The sequence below is a fragment of the Pseudopodoces humilis genome, chromosome 16 (genome assembly GCF_049639895.1).
Source record: "Pseudopodoces humilis isolate 2021_Gansu_Grassland_sample_001 chromosome 16, ASM4963989v1, whole genome shotgun sequence".
NCBI lineage: Eukaryota > Metazoa > Chordata > Aves > Passeriformes > Paridae > Pseudopodoces > Pseudopodoces humilis.
Window position 1 is genome coordinate 9,478,891 of NC_142215.1, and position 18,048 is coordinate 9,496,938.

Below are 18,048 nucleotides of genomic sequence, written 5' to 3' on the forward strand. Positions count from 1 at the left end.
AGCACTCGAGTGTGTGTGCTCACTCACACTCACACACACATTCTTCTCTCTTTATAATTATTTTGACAGCACCATTAACAAGAGTTGCCTTAAGGGGCCCCGTAGGGTAAGTGACATGCACGAGGAGAGATTTTCATCCCACAAGTTATGCTGTGATTAAAATTTGGCCTTGTGGCGTGGCTGCCTTTTTCAGAAACAGCTCCTTGTGCTTCCTCGCCCACTGCAGTGCCCAAGACTGCCCCGAGCTCCTCTCCCTCAGCCGCCAGAGCTGCCATGGGGATCGAACCAGCTCTCGGTTGTGAGGCTGTGTTTAGCTCAGTCTCTTGTCTCAGCTCCTCACTCCTAGGACTCTTCTCACATAGAAAAATACAGAAAAACTTTTAATGAAGTGATGACATGGGGACTGTCTTCTAAATCCACAAGAAAAGTTGATTTGACGGAGTGGTGGCATCCTGTGAAGGTGTTACCTAATTTCACTTCTATCTTACTGAGCTTATTCACTCTCCTCATGTTTTTGTCTGTTTTTGAGGACATTTTAGTCAGTTTTTACAAGGACAATTAAACATTCTTAACTCAAAGTACTCAGCTGCCCCCACAAGAGAGAGATTTGGTCAAATTCTAGGCCAAAATTTGTTTTGTTCAGCCCTACTGAGGGAGAGGGTAATGGGGCAGCAACTTGCTGCAGGTTCTGGGTTGTAAATAGCCTGATTATATATATTCTTAGGCTGTGGATGTTTAAAAGGAGGGCAGATTTTGGTATCTGACCCCGAATAAACAGTATGGATATATACATAAAGGTCCAGATAATTAATGGGCTGTATTCCATCGTCTTATCAAGAAAATGTATTCAACTTGTGGCCTTTGTGTACTTCTAGAAGAAAAATCGTAACACAATTCTCCCACAGCACAGGGGTAAGTGGGAGCTGAGCGGCAGCTGCACCAGCCAAAATTTTCTGTAGAATAGGTGTTAAGTTCAATTTAGAAATCCATGGTTGGCTTCTGAAACAAAAGTTTTTTGTCTGACTTTTCAAAGGTTCTTGCACCTCCTCAACTTGGTAGGAATAGATGGTTGGTGTGAATGAAAACCAGCCAGATTGCCGAGGAGTCATCATCAGTTTAGGAACTGAGCTGTGAGTGTAGCTTTCTGTTTAGTGACACTGTACAAAGCAAATTGTGGCCCACCTCCACCTTTCCCATCTGTCTTCTAATTGCTCTCTTAAGCAGGAGACAATAATTTTGCTCAATTATTTTACTAATAAGAAGTTTGTCTTATGAATTGTCTCAGGCCAGCATTTTTAATATGTCTCAATGGAGAAGGTCGGAGCTATTTGGTCAACTGTTTACTCTGTCACACCTGTGTACAATTTTTCTCTACTTAATTTGAAGCTCAAAATACAGAAGATACCATATGTTTTCTGGACACTACAAGCTGCAAAGCTCGTTTGCTTTTTAGGAAAGTTGTTTGTTGTTACTTACATTTATTAGATAATTATTAGTAGCAGCTGTTACTTTGTAAGAAACAGGTTTTTTGATATAAGGCTGTGGAAATATGTTCATTCAGTCCAGTATAATTAAAAAACTTATAATGACATTTTTCTTATTTTAATAATTTAGTGTAATTATTTAAATATTTCTAAACTTTAGAAATAACAGAACTTGCAGCAACCAAGTGTAGTGGATTAGGTAGAAATGTACTTGAATGGAAATCCCTTTGTTTTGGGGGCTCAGACTGTGAAAGGCAGGCAGTGTTTCTGTGCTGTGGTGGTGGGGAACTTTCCAGGACCTTAAACACATGACAGAAGGAACCACCACAATGCTGAGCTGAACACGTGCAAGTTGCAGCAAGTTGGGCCAAGTCTTTGTGCAGAGTAACTCTCACTTGGGCCTTGCTGTCAGACCTGTGCACATCAGTGCTCTGCAGCGTGCTGTTCCTCCCTTTTCCCATTCCCAGGGTGTCTTCCCAGCTCCATTACAGGCAGCAAAGGGCTTCCATATTCTGTCCATCCTCCAGGCATCTTGTTACCTCTTTGAAGTCAGCATGTCAGGAAGAAGAAAATGGCCCAGAGCCTTTCCTTGAAGATGCTGCAGGGGCCCTGCTAATGGTCTCCACAGGCAGATGGGATTCAGAACTTTACTAAGCTGGGAGTACATTGAAACTTTCAAGAAACAATTAGAGATACAAGGTGCTTAATCTAACAGATTTAATATCAATGTGCATTTTATGTCTAATTGTTGGGCTATGTCTTCAACAAGTACTTACACCATCTAGAGCAGCCCAGCACATTTTGTGATTATACATGGAACATGCTGGCATATATTCTAGTTCCAGTACACAACAGAGAGCACAACAGTGTATCAAAAACTGAAGTCTGTTTTCAGGAAGAACAGACCCAAGGGCTAAATATACACTATAGAGTGGACAGGGGGGATACAAATACATGTGGGATGGATAAAACCCCAGATACTAGTCTGATATGAATAAGCAGGATTGTGATACAGTGAAAGTAAGGTGAACAAAATGGGAATTGAGAACCTGTTTTAAATCATGACAAAACTGACAGACAGTGTTATTTATCAGCAGAATATATCCCAAGGGAAAGTGGCAGAAGTTGCCTGACAAACAATGGACAAAGCAAAGCTTTGCTCATTGTATCATGTGGGAAAGGATGGCACTGAGAAAGATGCTTATGATAAGGGGTTTTTGATTTGTCTCTGCTTTTAGTGGTTGTGCAAAGGATTAAAACACAAAAGTAATCAAATGTAACTCAGTGTGGAAAAAGGAACTTATTTAAACTCTGGAAACACAAGAAACCTAGGGGATTATAATAAGAACAGCAAAGAAAAGAAGGAACAGAAGGACAACTTCACACTCATTTATAGTTACTGTTCCCTGTGAAAGGTGCACACAGATTTGGATTTGGCCTTTGAGTTAGCTGTGGCTGTCCTTTTAATTTAAGGATGGTAAAGTATCTATCCCTTTACTTCCCTTGCAAATATTTTACAAGGAGCAAGCAGGAAAAATAACCTGACATATGTCCCATGTTTAATTTTATTTCTTCCCCACTGTAAATCATTCCTCTTCCTCCACAAGTGTTGTTACTGTGGAGTCACTGTGGTTCTATTCTGCAAATATGGGATATATCCCACTTCTTTCCTATAGGATTAGTGCTCACCAGAGCACATACCATGGTGGATTACATATATTCAGTGGGATTACCACTGATGATGATGAGATGGCTATAGGAGATGCAGTTTGTTGTTGGAATCCCTCAAGAGAGGGCAATGAAAGTGTTATCTGCTATAGCTCATCTAATGAACGTTTGTCTCATGTATTTGTTTCAATGTAACTCCTGTTGGTAATCCTCATAGCGGAGCAGAGAAGCTCTCAAGCTCTTTGTGTGATGGCAGTAGCTTGAAAAACAAAGCAGCAGTTTTTAAAGTGAGGAAAAACTGTGCAAAAAAGGCAAGGGTTTTTCTTAAATGCCAGAAAGTGTCAGGAGTGAGGGTGCTGACCTGTGCGTTTCTGTTGTTAAATAGCACCAGGGTAATCTGGGACTTGCTCTTCCATGTTACTGGTGTCTGCACTTGCAGCCTCTGCATGCAGAGACTCAGAGCAGCTTTCCAGCATGAGCACATATGTCCAACTCAGTCCTGACAAGGTCTTCAGTATTTCCTTGCTTCTTAATTTATTTCCCAAGCCAAAGTGCTGTCAAACCAGAACCCACTTAACACTGAATGAGATTGGATACACTTACAGTGCCCTTCTTGTCTTCCTGCTTTTTTTTAAACCTGTTGTATGTTGCAAGTGAGCATAGGTCCTAGGAGACTTCTTCAACCTTACTTTGTGAAGTGATTATATACCCAGAATCGGCATGAGTATGTCCTATTAGCCTGGGCTTTTCCTTAGCTGTGAGGGCTGTGAGCATGTTGCAAAGAAACATTCAGGAACTTTTGAAGCATAATTGAAGCCACATCAATATCTGGCAAAAAAAGAATGTGAGCAGGCGTGACTTTCAGGCAGCAGATGGTAAGATTCAGTGATTAGTAGTTGAAGTTTTTCAGTGACCAGTTGAATGGTTAATGTCTGTCTTGTAATGAGGGATCATTTTTATTTAAAGTTCAGCATTCAGATTCTCACGGTCATGCTGGTAAAACCACAAAACGTTTTGATCAGTCTTTTCAACTCTATTTTTTTAGGAATTAAGAAAGTTGGGCTAATAATGGATTAGGAAAGATCCATTTGTGAAAGGGAGAGTGGCTGGAAAGCAATACCAAGATCCTTGGTGATAGCATAAGATTTAGTTTTTTTAGACCATCTGCCTTCTGTTTCTAGAAGATGAAATTAAATAATGATGTGAATGAAAGGATTGTACTTTAAAAAATTTCCACTGTAATTTCCTTCTACATTTCCAATCCTTTAATTATAATTTTCAAGCTTTGCATCTATGCAATACAGAAAGTTATTCCTTTGTTCTGCAGAGTGAAATTGTGTGTGCATTCCACTGGCTAGGAAAATAAAGCTTATTAAAAGACTTGATATAATTACACTACCTTAGAATAGGCGTATTAAGGGTAGTAGGATTAATGGGCAAAAGACAAGGGTATTATTTTCATGAAATTTTGCTAAATTTATTTTCAGTAAAGTCTGCTATGTGTTAATTTGGGAGATAATCAAAATGCATCTTTTACAAATACCTTTTTGAGTTGAACAGTGACAATTTAAAATTGTAATTCACTGATTATTTCAGAAGTTAATTTTTCTCTCATATATTCTCTATGACTATATTATATAACATTATTATAAATATTGCTAGAAAAGCTTTAGGAGACACAGACTGTGACAAACACAAATGAAGGGAAATGTTAAAAACCTGAAAAATCACAGTTGTTTCTTATTAGGCATTCTTTAAAGTCATTTTTTAAGTCAGCAACGGATCCCCCATTCAAGGGCAGACCTTTGATATGTTAGCAGGATGCAAGCTAACTCCTGGTTTCCAGAAGCAATAATGTGACTTGAGAGAGGTTCAGTTCAATATTTAGAATAGAGGAGAAACTCTATTCCCTTTGTAACAGCTGCTTTCATATATGTAGAACAACATGCCCTCCTTTTACTTGTTCCTGTTTTGGCATGTGCAGTCTTCTACACATACACAGGAAAGCAAAATAAACACGTGTACCATACAGAAGAAGTCTCTTACAGAAAGCTATGAAATGTAAAATTTGGTGTGGTGTCCAAGTACACAAATTAAATAGAAAAAAATAGTTTTAAAGGTCAGTGGTTTGTGGAACATGTCCAAAGGAAAAGGAATTAAAAAAATTTTGGAATCTCAATTAACTTATCATCATGACAGCTTTTTTCATTGTGCAGATTTCTGTTACTTCTTGCAGAAAAAGGAAGTACCCTTTTGTAATTTTGTCTGAAGGGAATGTAAAAGATGCATTTATGGAATGCACTGTACTTTACTCAACCTAGCAGGGTTGCCTGTGGAAGGGCTTCAGTCCAGGCAAGTCACAGAATATTATGTATGCAGAGAGGCAGAAGACTCAAACTGCTTTATTGTTTTATAGCTTGTGGTAGAAATGAATCCGCAGTCAACTATACCTTTTCTTCCCCCAACCTTTCCATAAGAAATTTATGGTGTTTTATTGTTAGATGGAAGTATTTAGCATCTGAGTGAAAATATATCCTCCATTAAAATGAAGCAATTGACACTGCGTAGGGTATTGATGTGTATTTTATGACTTTATGGGGAGCACAGAGCTTTTCTCAAGAACACAGGATTTTGCAATGGATCCTTTAAAAGATTAGAGGCAAAGTGATTCAGAGATTTCAAGAGCCCTCTTGCCACTTGTTCCAATTCTTCAAATGCAGGCAAATCTCAGCATCAAGTCACTGCAGTTTGGAGATGTGCATGTAAGGTAACTCCTGGATAAGCCAGATACTGAAATTTTAAAATCTCACTCCAAATCCATTACTGTGAAGCACTAGACATCCAAATGTCAGAACATGCTTGTTTATAGTAACCTTTTGTATGCAGTGTCCTCTTCTGCCCCGAGTCAGACAGATTCTTCAAGTCTAAAGAAATGCCCATTGCAAATCTCAGTGAAATTAACTTTATGCCATGTACTTTTGAGTTTAAGTGTTTCTTGCATCCATCTTTCTTAGCAAGTTTTTGCACAATCTGGCTTCCTTGTATGTTTTCTGAAGTACCAGTGTGGGAATGCCATGTTTCCTTTTTACTTCAAATCTTACCTTAATTTCCTATGGGTATTTTGCAGAGTGGAAGTCCCCATTTTGCATAAAACCTTAGGAGAGGGAACATTAATTTAAAAGCAGAAAAATGCAGACATTTTACAATTGCATGATCTGTTTTTCTTTATTATTTCACTGAAGACTTTCTGCACATCAGTTTCTTTGCTTTCCCTCCCTCAATAAATATTCTGTTTATGCAGGAACTATACTCAGTGCCAGATCCAAGCAGTGCAGAATCCTGCAAAAGCTTTGCTCTGTAGCAAATCCCTCTTGAGCTTTAACTAGGACCTCCAAGTTTTCTGTTTGCCTTCTCCAGCAGATGGGCACATACAGAAGAAATTCTAGGAAGCGAGTTTGTATCACCCCATTGATTAGGGACATCTGAATACTAATTTGGTTTGCATTATAGATGACCTTGGTGAGAGTAAAGTGATGTACAAATTGAACTGTGCAACTGGTTGCTCTCTGTGTGCTCTATTTTGCTTTCAAGTATTTCCCTTACAACGTGTGTCTGTTTAGTCTTTGAAGAGTTGGGGTACTCTTTGGTGAACTTTGTTACTGAGGAGCATTAGTGAACTCCTGTGTCTTTGACAGAATACAGATATTCCATGTGAATTCTGGGTGTGTAGGGTATGACATCTGTGCAGAGTTGAATTGCTCGTTAGAACTTGCTATATTGCAGTGGAGTTCCAGGAAAACCGAGAGAGGGGGTATTTTCATCTGTACATCTGTTTTTAAAGCTCCCTGAGAAAGTGATCCTATATGAGGGTCATAGCTTAGATGAATTCATAATTTATAACAATAATTATTATGAAGGTACTTCAGCCTAAATAAATCCACAGAAGTGTTGCTATGTATATTGTTAAATATTCTGCTTCCATATCACTGGTGTTTCTGCTGGTGACTTGACTTTTTCAGGCAGAGGTAGCCTTGTATAACTCAGGCTTTGCCTGGATTACTTATATTGCACGTTGATAGGTCTGTGCTGGTATGTTAACTCTGTCTTCATGTGGATTTTATGGGGGTACTGTAGATGTATAATGTGCACACTCTGAACGGTGCTTATATATTACCTATCATGCTTTCCATTGATCTCCAGGCTATCCGGTGCACTCTCGTGAACTGTAGTTGTCACTGTTTCAAACCTGGGAAAATAAATCAGCGACAATGTGACCAATGCCGGCATGGATGGGTAGCACATGGTAATATTTGTTTTTACAATCTATAGAAAACCATTTAGGATCCTCATAATTATTATATACTTCTTGTGTCACTCCTCAGCCCCCACCCCAGTATTAATTGCACTCCATTTTCTCTTTCTCGGGACTCAAGTTTATTTACATTTTGTGATTTTTATTTTCAGCCCTGAGCAAACTAAGGATTCCAAACCTCTACCCATCAAGCCAAGTAGAAATAGTTCAATCCAATGTTGTCTTTGATATCAGTAGCCTCATGTTGTATGGAACCCAAGCCATTCCTGTGCGCCTTAAAATTCTGCTCGATCGGCTTTTCAGTGTTCTGAAGCAGGAAGAGGTGATACAGATTCTCCATGCTCTGGATTGGACACTGCAGGATTATATACGTGGATATGTGCTACAGGTATTTAAAGTGGCTTTTAAAATAGAAATAGGACAGTCAAGTGGTTTTCTAGCTTAATCTTCTCGATGGTTCACAATGTGTTAAGAGTGGTGCATCTGAAAGGCAGTAATAGACTGTACGAGCTTAATGCCAGAAAAGAAAAAAGTGTATTTCTGGTGATAGCTCTCTTTTTAAGTTGGACTTAATTGAAATCTTTCTACTTGCTCAAATATAACAACAAAGGTAAGCAAAAATAAAAAAGTTACTGGTAATGTATCAAAGTAAAGGCTTTAGAATTTGTTCCAGTATTATTTAAACAGAGAGTTTGCTTTTATCCAGCAGAATAAAACATTAAGAAATAAACTTACCATTATTTAAAACACCAGGGACAGTATTCGTCTCTGGTAGTGCTACCAACCTTACTGGAGCTGCAGCCAGAGTGTATTTGGCCCTATGTGCTTACACTGATGTTAGTCCTTGCTGCTGTGGAAGTTACCTTTTATGTAAAGTAATATTATGATCTTACATTATGACATGAATCAATATTTAATGGTCTTGATAATCTTGCTTTTTAGTGTTAGGATTAAAAATATGGAATCAATTACCTTGAACCTCTATCACATGAAAAATTTATAATGTTACGTTCTGCATCATCTTAGAAACTCTTACATGCACTGTGAAAAATCTCAGTAGGCCATCAAATACATGTTCTGTGATAAAATATTTATTGTAGTTATTGGGAAAAGTTAGGCATAGCTAGAGTTTGAAAGAACTCCAACACTGGTGTAATTACAGCTGTGCTCTGTGAAAACTGGCAATAGATCAATATAGGTTCATTTGTTCTCTGATCTTAGTTGCTTGGAAGATTATTAAACTTGCAATGAAAGAATGCTTGACTTAAATGAGGACCTAAATCTTGGTCTGATTGCTCCATCTCTGCTGTCTGTGCTTACAGGATACTATCTGTTGTTCAAATAACATGTCTTAATTTTTGTGGAAAAAAATATTTTATTGGAAAGTATTACTGTCAGTTCAGGAAGAAATAATATCACCAATGTGGTACAATTTGGAAGAAATTATCACAGAATTTGCATTAATCTCATTAAATGGAATGTTTTCAATTTTTGGCTAGAGAAGAAGTTTTAGTCCCTGGAAAAAATGAGAGATTTGAAGGGAGGTGGTTTTTGTTTGCCTTAACTAATGTCTAACTCATTTAAATATTTTTGGCTTTAGGATGCTTCAGGAAAGGTGCTGGATCACTGGAGCATAATGACCACTGAAGAAGAATTGGCTACTTTGCAGCAGTTTCTTCGCTTTGGAGAAACTAAGTCCATTGTAGAGTTAATGGCAATTCAAGAGAAAGAAGGGCAGTCGATCATAATACCACCACCAACTGCCAATTTGGATATTAGGGCATTCATTGAGAGCTGCAACCCACACAGTCCTAATTTTTCTGCTTCCTTGGACAAAATGAGTCCCACCAACATTCATCCCTTTGAGAATATTGTAAATAACATGGCTTTCATGCTGCCATTTCAGTTTTTCAGTCCGGTGCCTCCACCTTTGATAGGTTCACCACCAGAAAGACATTTGATTGAGCAAGGTCAAGACCATAGCAACGAAACCAAACAAGATCTTCAGATACCATTTTCTGAAAGCAGTTTTTTAACTTCTAGTTCTGCACCATTTCAAGTTGAAAATGAGAGGAGCATAAATGGTCCAGATGTCACTAAAACAGAAGATGATGCCCTTTTGAGTGATTCCAGTTCACATAATGTAGCAGCCAAGCTTGAAATGACAGCACTATCTCCAGAAAACAAAATGAAATCTGTTGAAAAAAGTGCTGGGCCAAGGAAAGGGCGTGTCTTCTGCACTGCATGTGAAAAAACATTTTATGACAAAGGTACTTTGAAAATACATTACAATGCTGTTCATCTGAAGATAAAGCACAAATGCACCATTGAGGGCTGCAATATGGTGTTCAGCTCATTGCGTAGTCGAAACCGTCACAGTGCAAATCCTAACCCCAGACTCCATATGCCAATGAACAGAAATAACAGGGATAAAGATCTAAGAAATGGTTTGACCATTGCTGGACCTGGAGATAGTAAAAGGACAGAATTCACAATTTTAACTCCAGACAGCAGAACTATTTCCAGCTATGCCAGCTCTTGTACAGATTCAAAAGGCCAGGCTGGATTTTCCAGTATTGGACATAACGGTGTCCTCTTTCCAAACCTGAAGACGGTACAGCCTGTTCTTCCTTTTTACCGTAGTCCAGTCACACCAGCTGAGCTTGCCAATACTCCAGGTACTCTTCCTTCTCTGCCTCTTGTTTCTTCCTCCATACCAGAGCAGCTTGTTTCCAATGAATTGCCATTTGACATGCTCCCCAAGAAGAAATCTCGTAAGTCGAGTATGCCCATTAAGATAGAGAAAGAAGCTGTTGAAACACCCAATGAAAGTAGTGATGTTGCCAGTTCTGAGGATGAATCACGTCTGCAGGGGGTAAGCGATGGAGAGCTTGAGACCTGTGAGCATAAGATAGAGAAGCGGGTGACCGACAGGGTGGAAAAGCACCCCCATTCAGGTAATTCATGGAAATCTCTCTCTGGGGTAGAGGGCCCAAAGTATTTTGAATCTGTCTTTGCGCCAAATAACAAATACATCGAGGATATCTCTGAGAATGAATTGCAACACTGTGAGAAAGAGGTTAAACCAGAAGAAAACCAACCATTAAAAATAGTTTCCCATGAGATTATATATGAAGATCCAAAACACCACCACAGTGATGTTATAAAACCAATGACTGAACCCCCCATGTATATTAAAGAGCAGTCAAAGCACAGGATTCCTAAAAATGACTGCCCTGAATTGCAACACCACTTGCTGACCGGGGGCTTTTTCAGCACTTTGTCAAACAGGGGTGCTGCCATTCCTTGTTTTGAAGACTCTAAAGATATGGATCATGTCAGTCAACATGCACTAGGGATTCAGAAGGAAGAAAGCCGCTTTCATTGCGACATCTGTAAGAAGACTTTTAAAAACCCTTACAGTGTAAAAATGCATTTCAAAAACGTACATCTCAAAGAAATGCATATTTGCACAGTTGAGGGCTGTAATGCTGCTTTCCCTTCTCGTAGAAGTCGAGACAGGTAAGACAATTATAAACAAAATTGTATTTATTTTGCCATCACAATGGAGCCTAATTTGAAATTAAAATGAGTGTTTGAGGAATGGAGCCTACAAATATTTTCTGTGTATCCTCATATAACAGGTATGATAACTTATCAGAACATTCTTGAAATGGAAATCCATTGAAAGAAACATTTCCTTTCCAATAGACTACAAGGTACTAAATAAAGTCATGAAAATTTCCTAACTGATAAAGACTGCAGTAGTTGAAAGAATACATGAGTACATAAAGGGAAACCCATAAGGGTATGAATTCAGCAATTTTCCAGTAGATGTATGTGTGGACTTACACGTTTAATATGTAGTTTCATGTGTATTTTGATGTATACAGTGTTTTTAAATGAAAAAGCAATGAGATCAATTCAGGAAATCTTCACTTACCCTTGTCCATTATTTACTCAAGGATTTCAAACAGACCGGTGTGAAAAAGCCCATAAGAAAAGCAAGATTAGTCTTTGTCAGCCCAAAATTGACATTATGCAGTGGTAGTCAAACACTATCTGGTGTGTATCCACATCAGTAGTGCTTTTCTGTGAGATTAAATACTGATTTCTAAACTAAAGCATAAGCTTGGTTCAGTTTAATGTTCATTTCAGTACTGTATTGCTGTAATTCATTTTATTTCAGCCTATTAAGCTCATCAATTTAGAAAGGAGAGCTGAAGCTTTATTGTTGACTATCAGTAATGTATCTGAAGCAGTAACAAACCTATTCAAGTGCAACGAAGTGTTACAAGTTTTCCAAGTCTGTAGCGGTGTTAGAGCAGCTTTTGGCTGCAGGAAGCATGCCTGGATAGTAGTTCAGAGTGACACGAGGTTTAGATTGTCTGTAATCTGCTAGGAGTGCTGGAGCCAGCTGATGCAATCCAGAGAGAGGATGAGCTGGTCTCTGAGGACTGGCCACTGCATCTGAGATGCACAGATTCATCTGCTGTTGGCAGGGCTTCATACCCTGCTGCCTGCATCTTCCCAGATGTGAATTCCTCTCCACTGTAATTGCGATACGGGCCACAGAAAAGAAGGCCAGCAGTAAGATTTGTATTCACATGCCAGAAATTCCTTCCCACACCAATATGCTGAGATAAGTTTTAACATAGGTGCTTTTGGAAGAGGGGTTAAAAAAAAAAGGTGAGCTCAGAAGACATTTCACATGCTTTGTACAAAACAATAGTTATTTGGAACAACTTTGCAGAAGTTTCTAGATATTAACATAGAGTAGTGTGACTACAAGCACTAAATATTTCTATGCCTTTTTGAACAATCCATGTTTCTAATTAAACCATGATGGCAAGGAGAAAGACAAATGTTTTGCCAATATTACAATAAACTCTGTCTTCTAGACAGAGCCTGTAAGTTACCAGTGAGCTGATTGATAATATTCAGTGAGGAGCAGTGATTCTGTAGGTTTTGATGGTTTTAAACTGAACATAGAGATGCCCATTTGAAAATTGCAAGCTGTGTATAATTCAATTTTCATTTTTCAAGGAAGCTCCTGACAAAAAAAAAGGCTCTGTACTGATGTGTACAGCTTCGTTCTGTACATGGTTGCAGTACTTGAGATCATCAACATTTTTTGCAGACTCAGGTGTCAGTCCTTTTGTTCTTTGTCCATTGGGAAAGAAACTTGTTTTTTACCCATCTCAGTTCAGTTTACAGGTTTTTAGTCTGTCCTCCACCTCTTTTAGGTTTAGCACTAGATCTAGCAGAGAAGACAGCTATCCCCAATGCAGGAGAGAATCTGAAACATTGATTGCTGTAGAGTTATTGCTTACAATCTGATATATGCCAGTGCAACCAAGTTCAGAAACCCTGTCATACATGTAAATTGTCCACTTGCACTCCCAGTGTGGCAATTGGTCAAATCTGAAGTATACAATTCATGCATGCTACTAAATACTGATTTTCCTTTTTTTGTTTATGATCATTATGAAACAGCTGTTAAGTGAGGTGAAACACTTTCTTGCTAAGCTTGTCTTTGTTCTTCTAGACATAGTTCAAACCTAAATCTTCATCATAAGCTTCTGACTAAAGATACACTGGAATTCAACAACCATTTCAATGCAACATACCTCTTGAAAGACATGGCTAAGGAGTTTTGCCAAGATGTCTCTTTAAAACAACATGTTGGACATACTTCTGTAATCTTCAAAGGAATGAACAGAACAGGCAGCTACGTTTTTCCAATGAGCAAAATTGCAGAACCCTGTTCTGAGAGCTACGGATACGATCCATTAAATGATGGAGCTGTTCTGGATCTAAGCACAACTTCCAGCGTTAAGTCTGAGAGCAGTGCTCATTCTTCTTGGGATTCTGATGGAGGAAGTGAAATATGCACAATGCCCTTGGATGATAGTGATGAAAGCTGTGAAGGACCCAGCCTAATGCCCAATGATGAACTCTACCAAGACTGTACTTTAATTGAGAAAGCTAATCAAAACTTTATAAATTTACCTTCCAGTTTGCCAATAACTTGTCATATATGTCAAAAAACATACAGTAATAAAGGAACTTTTAGGGCTCATTACAAAACTGTGCATCTCCGCCAGCTCCACAAATGCAAAGTCCCAGGTTGCAACACAATGTTTTCATCTGTTCGCAGTCGGAACAGGCACAGTCAAAACCCCAATCTGCACAAAAGTCTGGCTGGGTCACCAACTAGCTTACAGTAAGATCAGACTGATCTTAATTTATTTCTGCTAAGAATTAATCATTTCAATTAAGGAATGTGTTAACATTAGTTTCATTTAAGCTCATTTGACTTCTAGCTCACTCAACAGCCACAGTCAAATTTTCTCCTGTGTGTGCTCTCCAGCAGTTTCAGTTAGCAAAGCTTGGTGCTGTAGTTTTTGTGCAATTGTTTGGTTTGATGTTGAACAGCTACAACTTCTGTAAGGAAAAGAAAACATCTTAGAAATGGGGGAAATATGGAGACATTAACTGAAGTGTTTCTGATACCTGTGAAGTATTACTTGCCACAATAGGAGCTTCAAATGAGGACTGTCATTGCTTGTGTTTACATGTTAAATGGGTTCTTGTGTTGTGTAAGAAATGAGTAATGATTGGGGTGAGTTTCCTCTGGTTGGGTTGAGAATTTTGAGGTTACCATTTTGTTCCTGAGACCTTAATCTGAAGCTGACTTGCAGTCTTAGTAGAACAGAATATATGTACTTAACCGTATCCCAAAATCCAAAGGAGAGAATAAAAATTTGGGAACACTGCATACAGTCCAAATCTTCTGAAAATCTTGCAGTCCTTACTCTGTGAGTTTGCATTTCACTTCGGTAAAGATTACAGTATTTTGGATTTCTTAAAATTCAGTACCATTTTCTTTGCATGAAAAGGGGCTACTTAACTTGTTTGCAGAATAGCCTGAGTAAATCTGAGACATTCTAATAAATTGGTAGAAAGAATGAATAGGTTAAGCTAAAAGTTCTAAACTACAGCAAATGCATCCATAAAATAGGGGGGAAAGTAAGCCCTTTAATGTAAAATGCACTTTTTGAGTTCTACTTTCAGGAAGATAAAAGTTTTGTTAAAAATGGGGCAGGGGGTGGGGGGGAAGAGAAAAAAAAAAATCCCCAACCAAATATCCAAACTGCTTAGGAGTTTGATGGTGCAATTTTAAGCCTCTGAAAGAAAGAGATAAAATGGACGCAGTAGATAGATACATCTTTTCTGAGGCAGCAGTTAGTTTCTCTTACCAGTGGGGGATAAAATGTGTTGATCTTTGTAACAATAGAAGAACGCTTATTCTCATTCACACCTCTTTTTTTTTATAAGAACGTTGTTCAGTATCTGTTAAAATGTTTCATATCTTTGTAGTTGCCCCTGTAATTAACAGTATTCTGCATTACATTCTATGCACTTAAGAAGACTGGCCTTGCATTGTATTTAAAAACCCTTTAATATTTAATTTGTAGTCACATCATACAAATGCTGTGTGTGTACTTGTGGTGTGTCCTCTTTCAATCATTTGCAAAGAGGAAAAGAAATAAGAAAGCAAGACTTACAGTACCTTTTTTACTTTATTCCACCAGTGGAAATCTGTTGATCAGTTCAAGTATGCAAGCATGACATTGACAGCACAATCTGTACATATTATACCAAAGTGCTTACAGTATTTGTGGTTTCTAGAACTAGTCTAGTTTTCCAGTATAACTGGATCTTAGTCTTTATTCATTTTTGTGACTTAATAAAAATAGACTGAAATTCAGGATTTCATATGTATGTAGAAAGGATAGTACAATGCTATTGCCATATGTCTTGATGTTTAACTTATTCTAAAAAATACTATGGTATTGTAACCATTTCATATTGTATAAAAGAAACAAATGTGGACTGAATATTTCACCAATTCTTTTGAAAACTGGTTTGTGTGTGAGTATGGGTTATGCAAGAAAAAAACATGATGCAGTTGTAAATGTTTGTGCTCACTCAAAATGGTTTCCATGCATTGTGTAAAGTAATCTTCTATTTTTTTAATTTACTGTAGGTTTATGTGATATTTAAAATAATCCATTTGTGCTTGAAGCCGTCAGGAAAAAATATTAGCGTGCAGAAAGTTGTGCCATTGCTTTGAGGTTTTGTGTTCTGGGGGGAATTGGTGTTTTGGTTTTTTGGGAGGAGCAGGGTAGTGTTTGTTTTGTTGAGGTTTTTATTGTTGTTTTCTTTGGATTTTTAATAGAAACTCCTATCAGTGGGGGTCATAGTTTGAAAGCTAAGGGCACAATCACAGGAGACACAATTGCTCCCAGCCTTTTGATAGTATAAATCAATTATTTCTTATCCAGCTATTTCAAGCTTTTTTTTTTTATATATAAATATATATATATAAACCTCTTTGTTTAATCATTAACTTTTTTTTTGAAACAAAATGTGATGTAAACAAATGTTGTAATGCCCATTTATTTAGTTTTCACTGTGTCAAAAAAAAAGAAACACATTTGTATACCCTAATAATTTTGTATGTGTTAATAAAAAACAATAATAATGCCTCTGGTTGATTCAGAAAACTAGGTCTTTTTGCTTGAAATTACTGCTAGTCTTAATTTTTATTAAAAAAAAAAAATCTGAGAACACATTCTGTCTGTAGAGAGCACTGGTTTGACAGTGGTACTAACTTATTCCATAATAAGGAAGTGTCATTATTTTAATGAGCCATTAGAAGTAATGTAATAAATGTTGTCAGATACTTTATTGATTTTTTTTTTTTCTTTGTGCAGTAGGCAAGGGTAGAGGTTCATTTAAAAGCTGTCAACTAAACAGAAGGTAAATGTCTCATCATTGAGAACTACACTGAAAATATTTTGTGCCCGCTTTATTCTTTATACTTTGGAAGGGTTTGGTAGGTTTTTTTCTTATTTTTCAGAAATCTGGACAGGATGGGAGATTTCTCAGAATAGGCTAACTGTTAGTACCCCTAGAGCAGCATATGTATCTCATGAAACATTTGTGTAGCTCCCTCCTCCTAATGACCACAATGTGGCTGGACCAAGCTTTGACATCTCCTGTTAGTTTTAAATACGTGTGATGCTTATAGCAGCCCGTATCACATATTCACCACAGATGTTGAAGGAAGTCACCTCACTTCAGAATAGTAGTACCATTATTTTTGGAGCTTTTCAGAGTCAGTCTGGAAAGCTGCAGCAGCTTCCCCTGGCTGGGGCTAAGTTCCAGAGATGTTCACATCTGCTATCTGTGAGTATGTGCAGTTGGGGGCTCAAATTTTTGCCTGAGATTTGAACTGGGCTGGGCATGCCCACCCTTGCTACTCAAGTATGTTGCGTCTTTTTTATTTTTATCTTTTTTTCTTCTCCCTTAGAAAACAAGAGCCTCAAAAACTAGATCCTGTCATCTTTCTGTGACTCCAAAGGAGAAGGCACGGGTGCACACTGCGGGGTAGCCAGTCCAAGCATCCAGTTTCAGAACACAGGTATTTTGAATAGTTTGTGGTAGCAAATCTGTGTCCCTCTGGAACAATGAGTGTCCTGGTGCTTACAGGAGTATTTGCAGAAATCTGTTTTGAATGGAGTGTAAGGGATCTGTTTTTATAGCCCCAGTTTTCTAAGTACTTTGAAAAGAACTGCTGCAAAACCAGAGCCTGTTGTTTCTAGTGAATCTTTACTGAAGTTATACACTGCAAAACCCAGCAAAGTGGAGAAACAAGTTCTGAAAATACCTGTCTGATGCCCTGCACTGAACAGGGAAGCCTAAAAAACAGCTAAACTACTTGGACTTAATCCAGGGATTTTTAAGTAGAGTGCCAGGTCCTCCTTGAAAAGGGTTCACAAGCAATTTCTGATTAATCAGCAAGCATAGATTAAAGAAAAGCAGCTAAAGTGAAAACACCTTTAGAGTTTGAGATACAGCCCATAAGGATTGCATTCAGCCTGCAAGTGAGCATTCATTTCTAAGCTGAAATGAGAGTTCGAGCTGGGAAGGAGACAACAGTGGAATGAGAGGAGGAAGGTTGGATCAAAGGTTTTGTTCAGAGCAGCATTTACTGCTGGTCCCCCCCCGATTTGAAGGGAGGGCAAGACAAGGTTTGAAGCAGAATTAAGTATGCATAGCATGATTGAGTCAGCTTTGGATGACTTGGAAAACTTTTGGAAAACTCTTGAACTGATCGCTGCCTACAGAGATTTCCACATAACCTCAGAAAGCATGTTTCTGTTTCTGAAGGTAGACTGGCTTTTAATTTCCCCTTGCCTTCACCCCTCACTCCCTGGCTCCCCTTGCCTTTTGGCAGTCCTTGGATTATAGAGGTTGCTAACTTGGAAATGTACTGTTGAAACATCACCCTGTTAAACTGTAGCCCTGTCAGCTCCATTCCCTGTGAGCACCCTCCAGCTTTTACATGTGGTCTGTAATGAGGCAAAGGAAAGGTAAAACCATGAAGTGACAGTCCCTCTCTGGTGTGCACTTCATCTAATTCTGCACTGGTTTAAAGCTTCATGGAAGCATTTGTAGCCTTTTATATTGTGTCTCTGTAGCTCCTACACTAAACTGTTAAAACTGACTGTG

The 18,048-nt window shown here is 38.2% G+C and overlaps 1 protein-coding gene across 3 annotated transcripts in view; it reads left to right on the forward strand.

The window, feature by feature from the left end:
• Nucleotides 1-15,872, forward strand: part of BNC1 (basonuclin zinc finger protein 1) — a 73,935-nt gene extending 58,063 nt beyond the window's left edge. For all 3 annotated transcript variants that reach the window (XM_088063110.1, XM_088063111.1, XM_005521547.3), the window contains exons 2-5: nucleotides 7,353-7,455; nucleotides 7,617-7,852; nucleotides 9,065-10,986; nucleotides 13,013-15,872. In XM_088063110.1, the coding sequence (XP_087919236.1) occupies nucleotides 7,353-7,455; nucleotides 7,617-7,852; nucleotides 9,065-10,986; nucleotides 13,013-13,694 (2,943 nt within the window). In that variant the 3' untranslated portion in view covers nucleotides 13,695-15,872. The remainder of the gene's footprint in view (nucleotides 1-7,352; nucleotides 7,456-7,616; nucleotides 7,853-9,064; nucleotides 10,987-13,012) is intronic.
• Nucleotides 15,873-18,048: the final 2,176 nt, after the last annotated feature.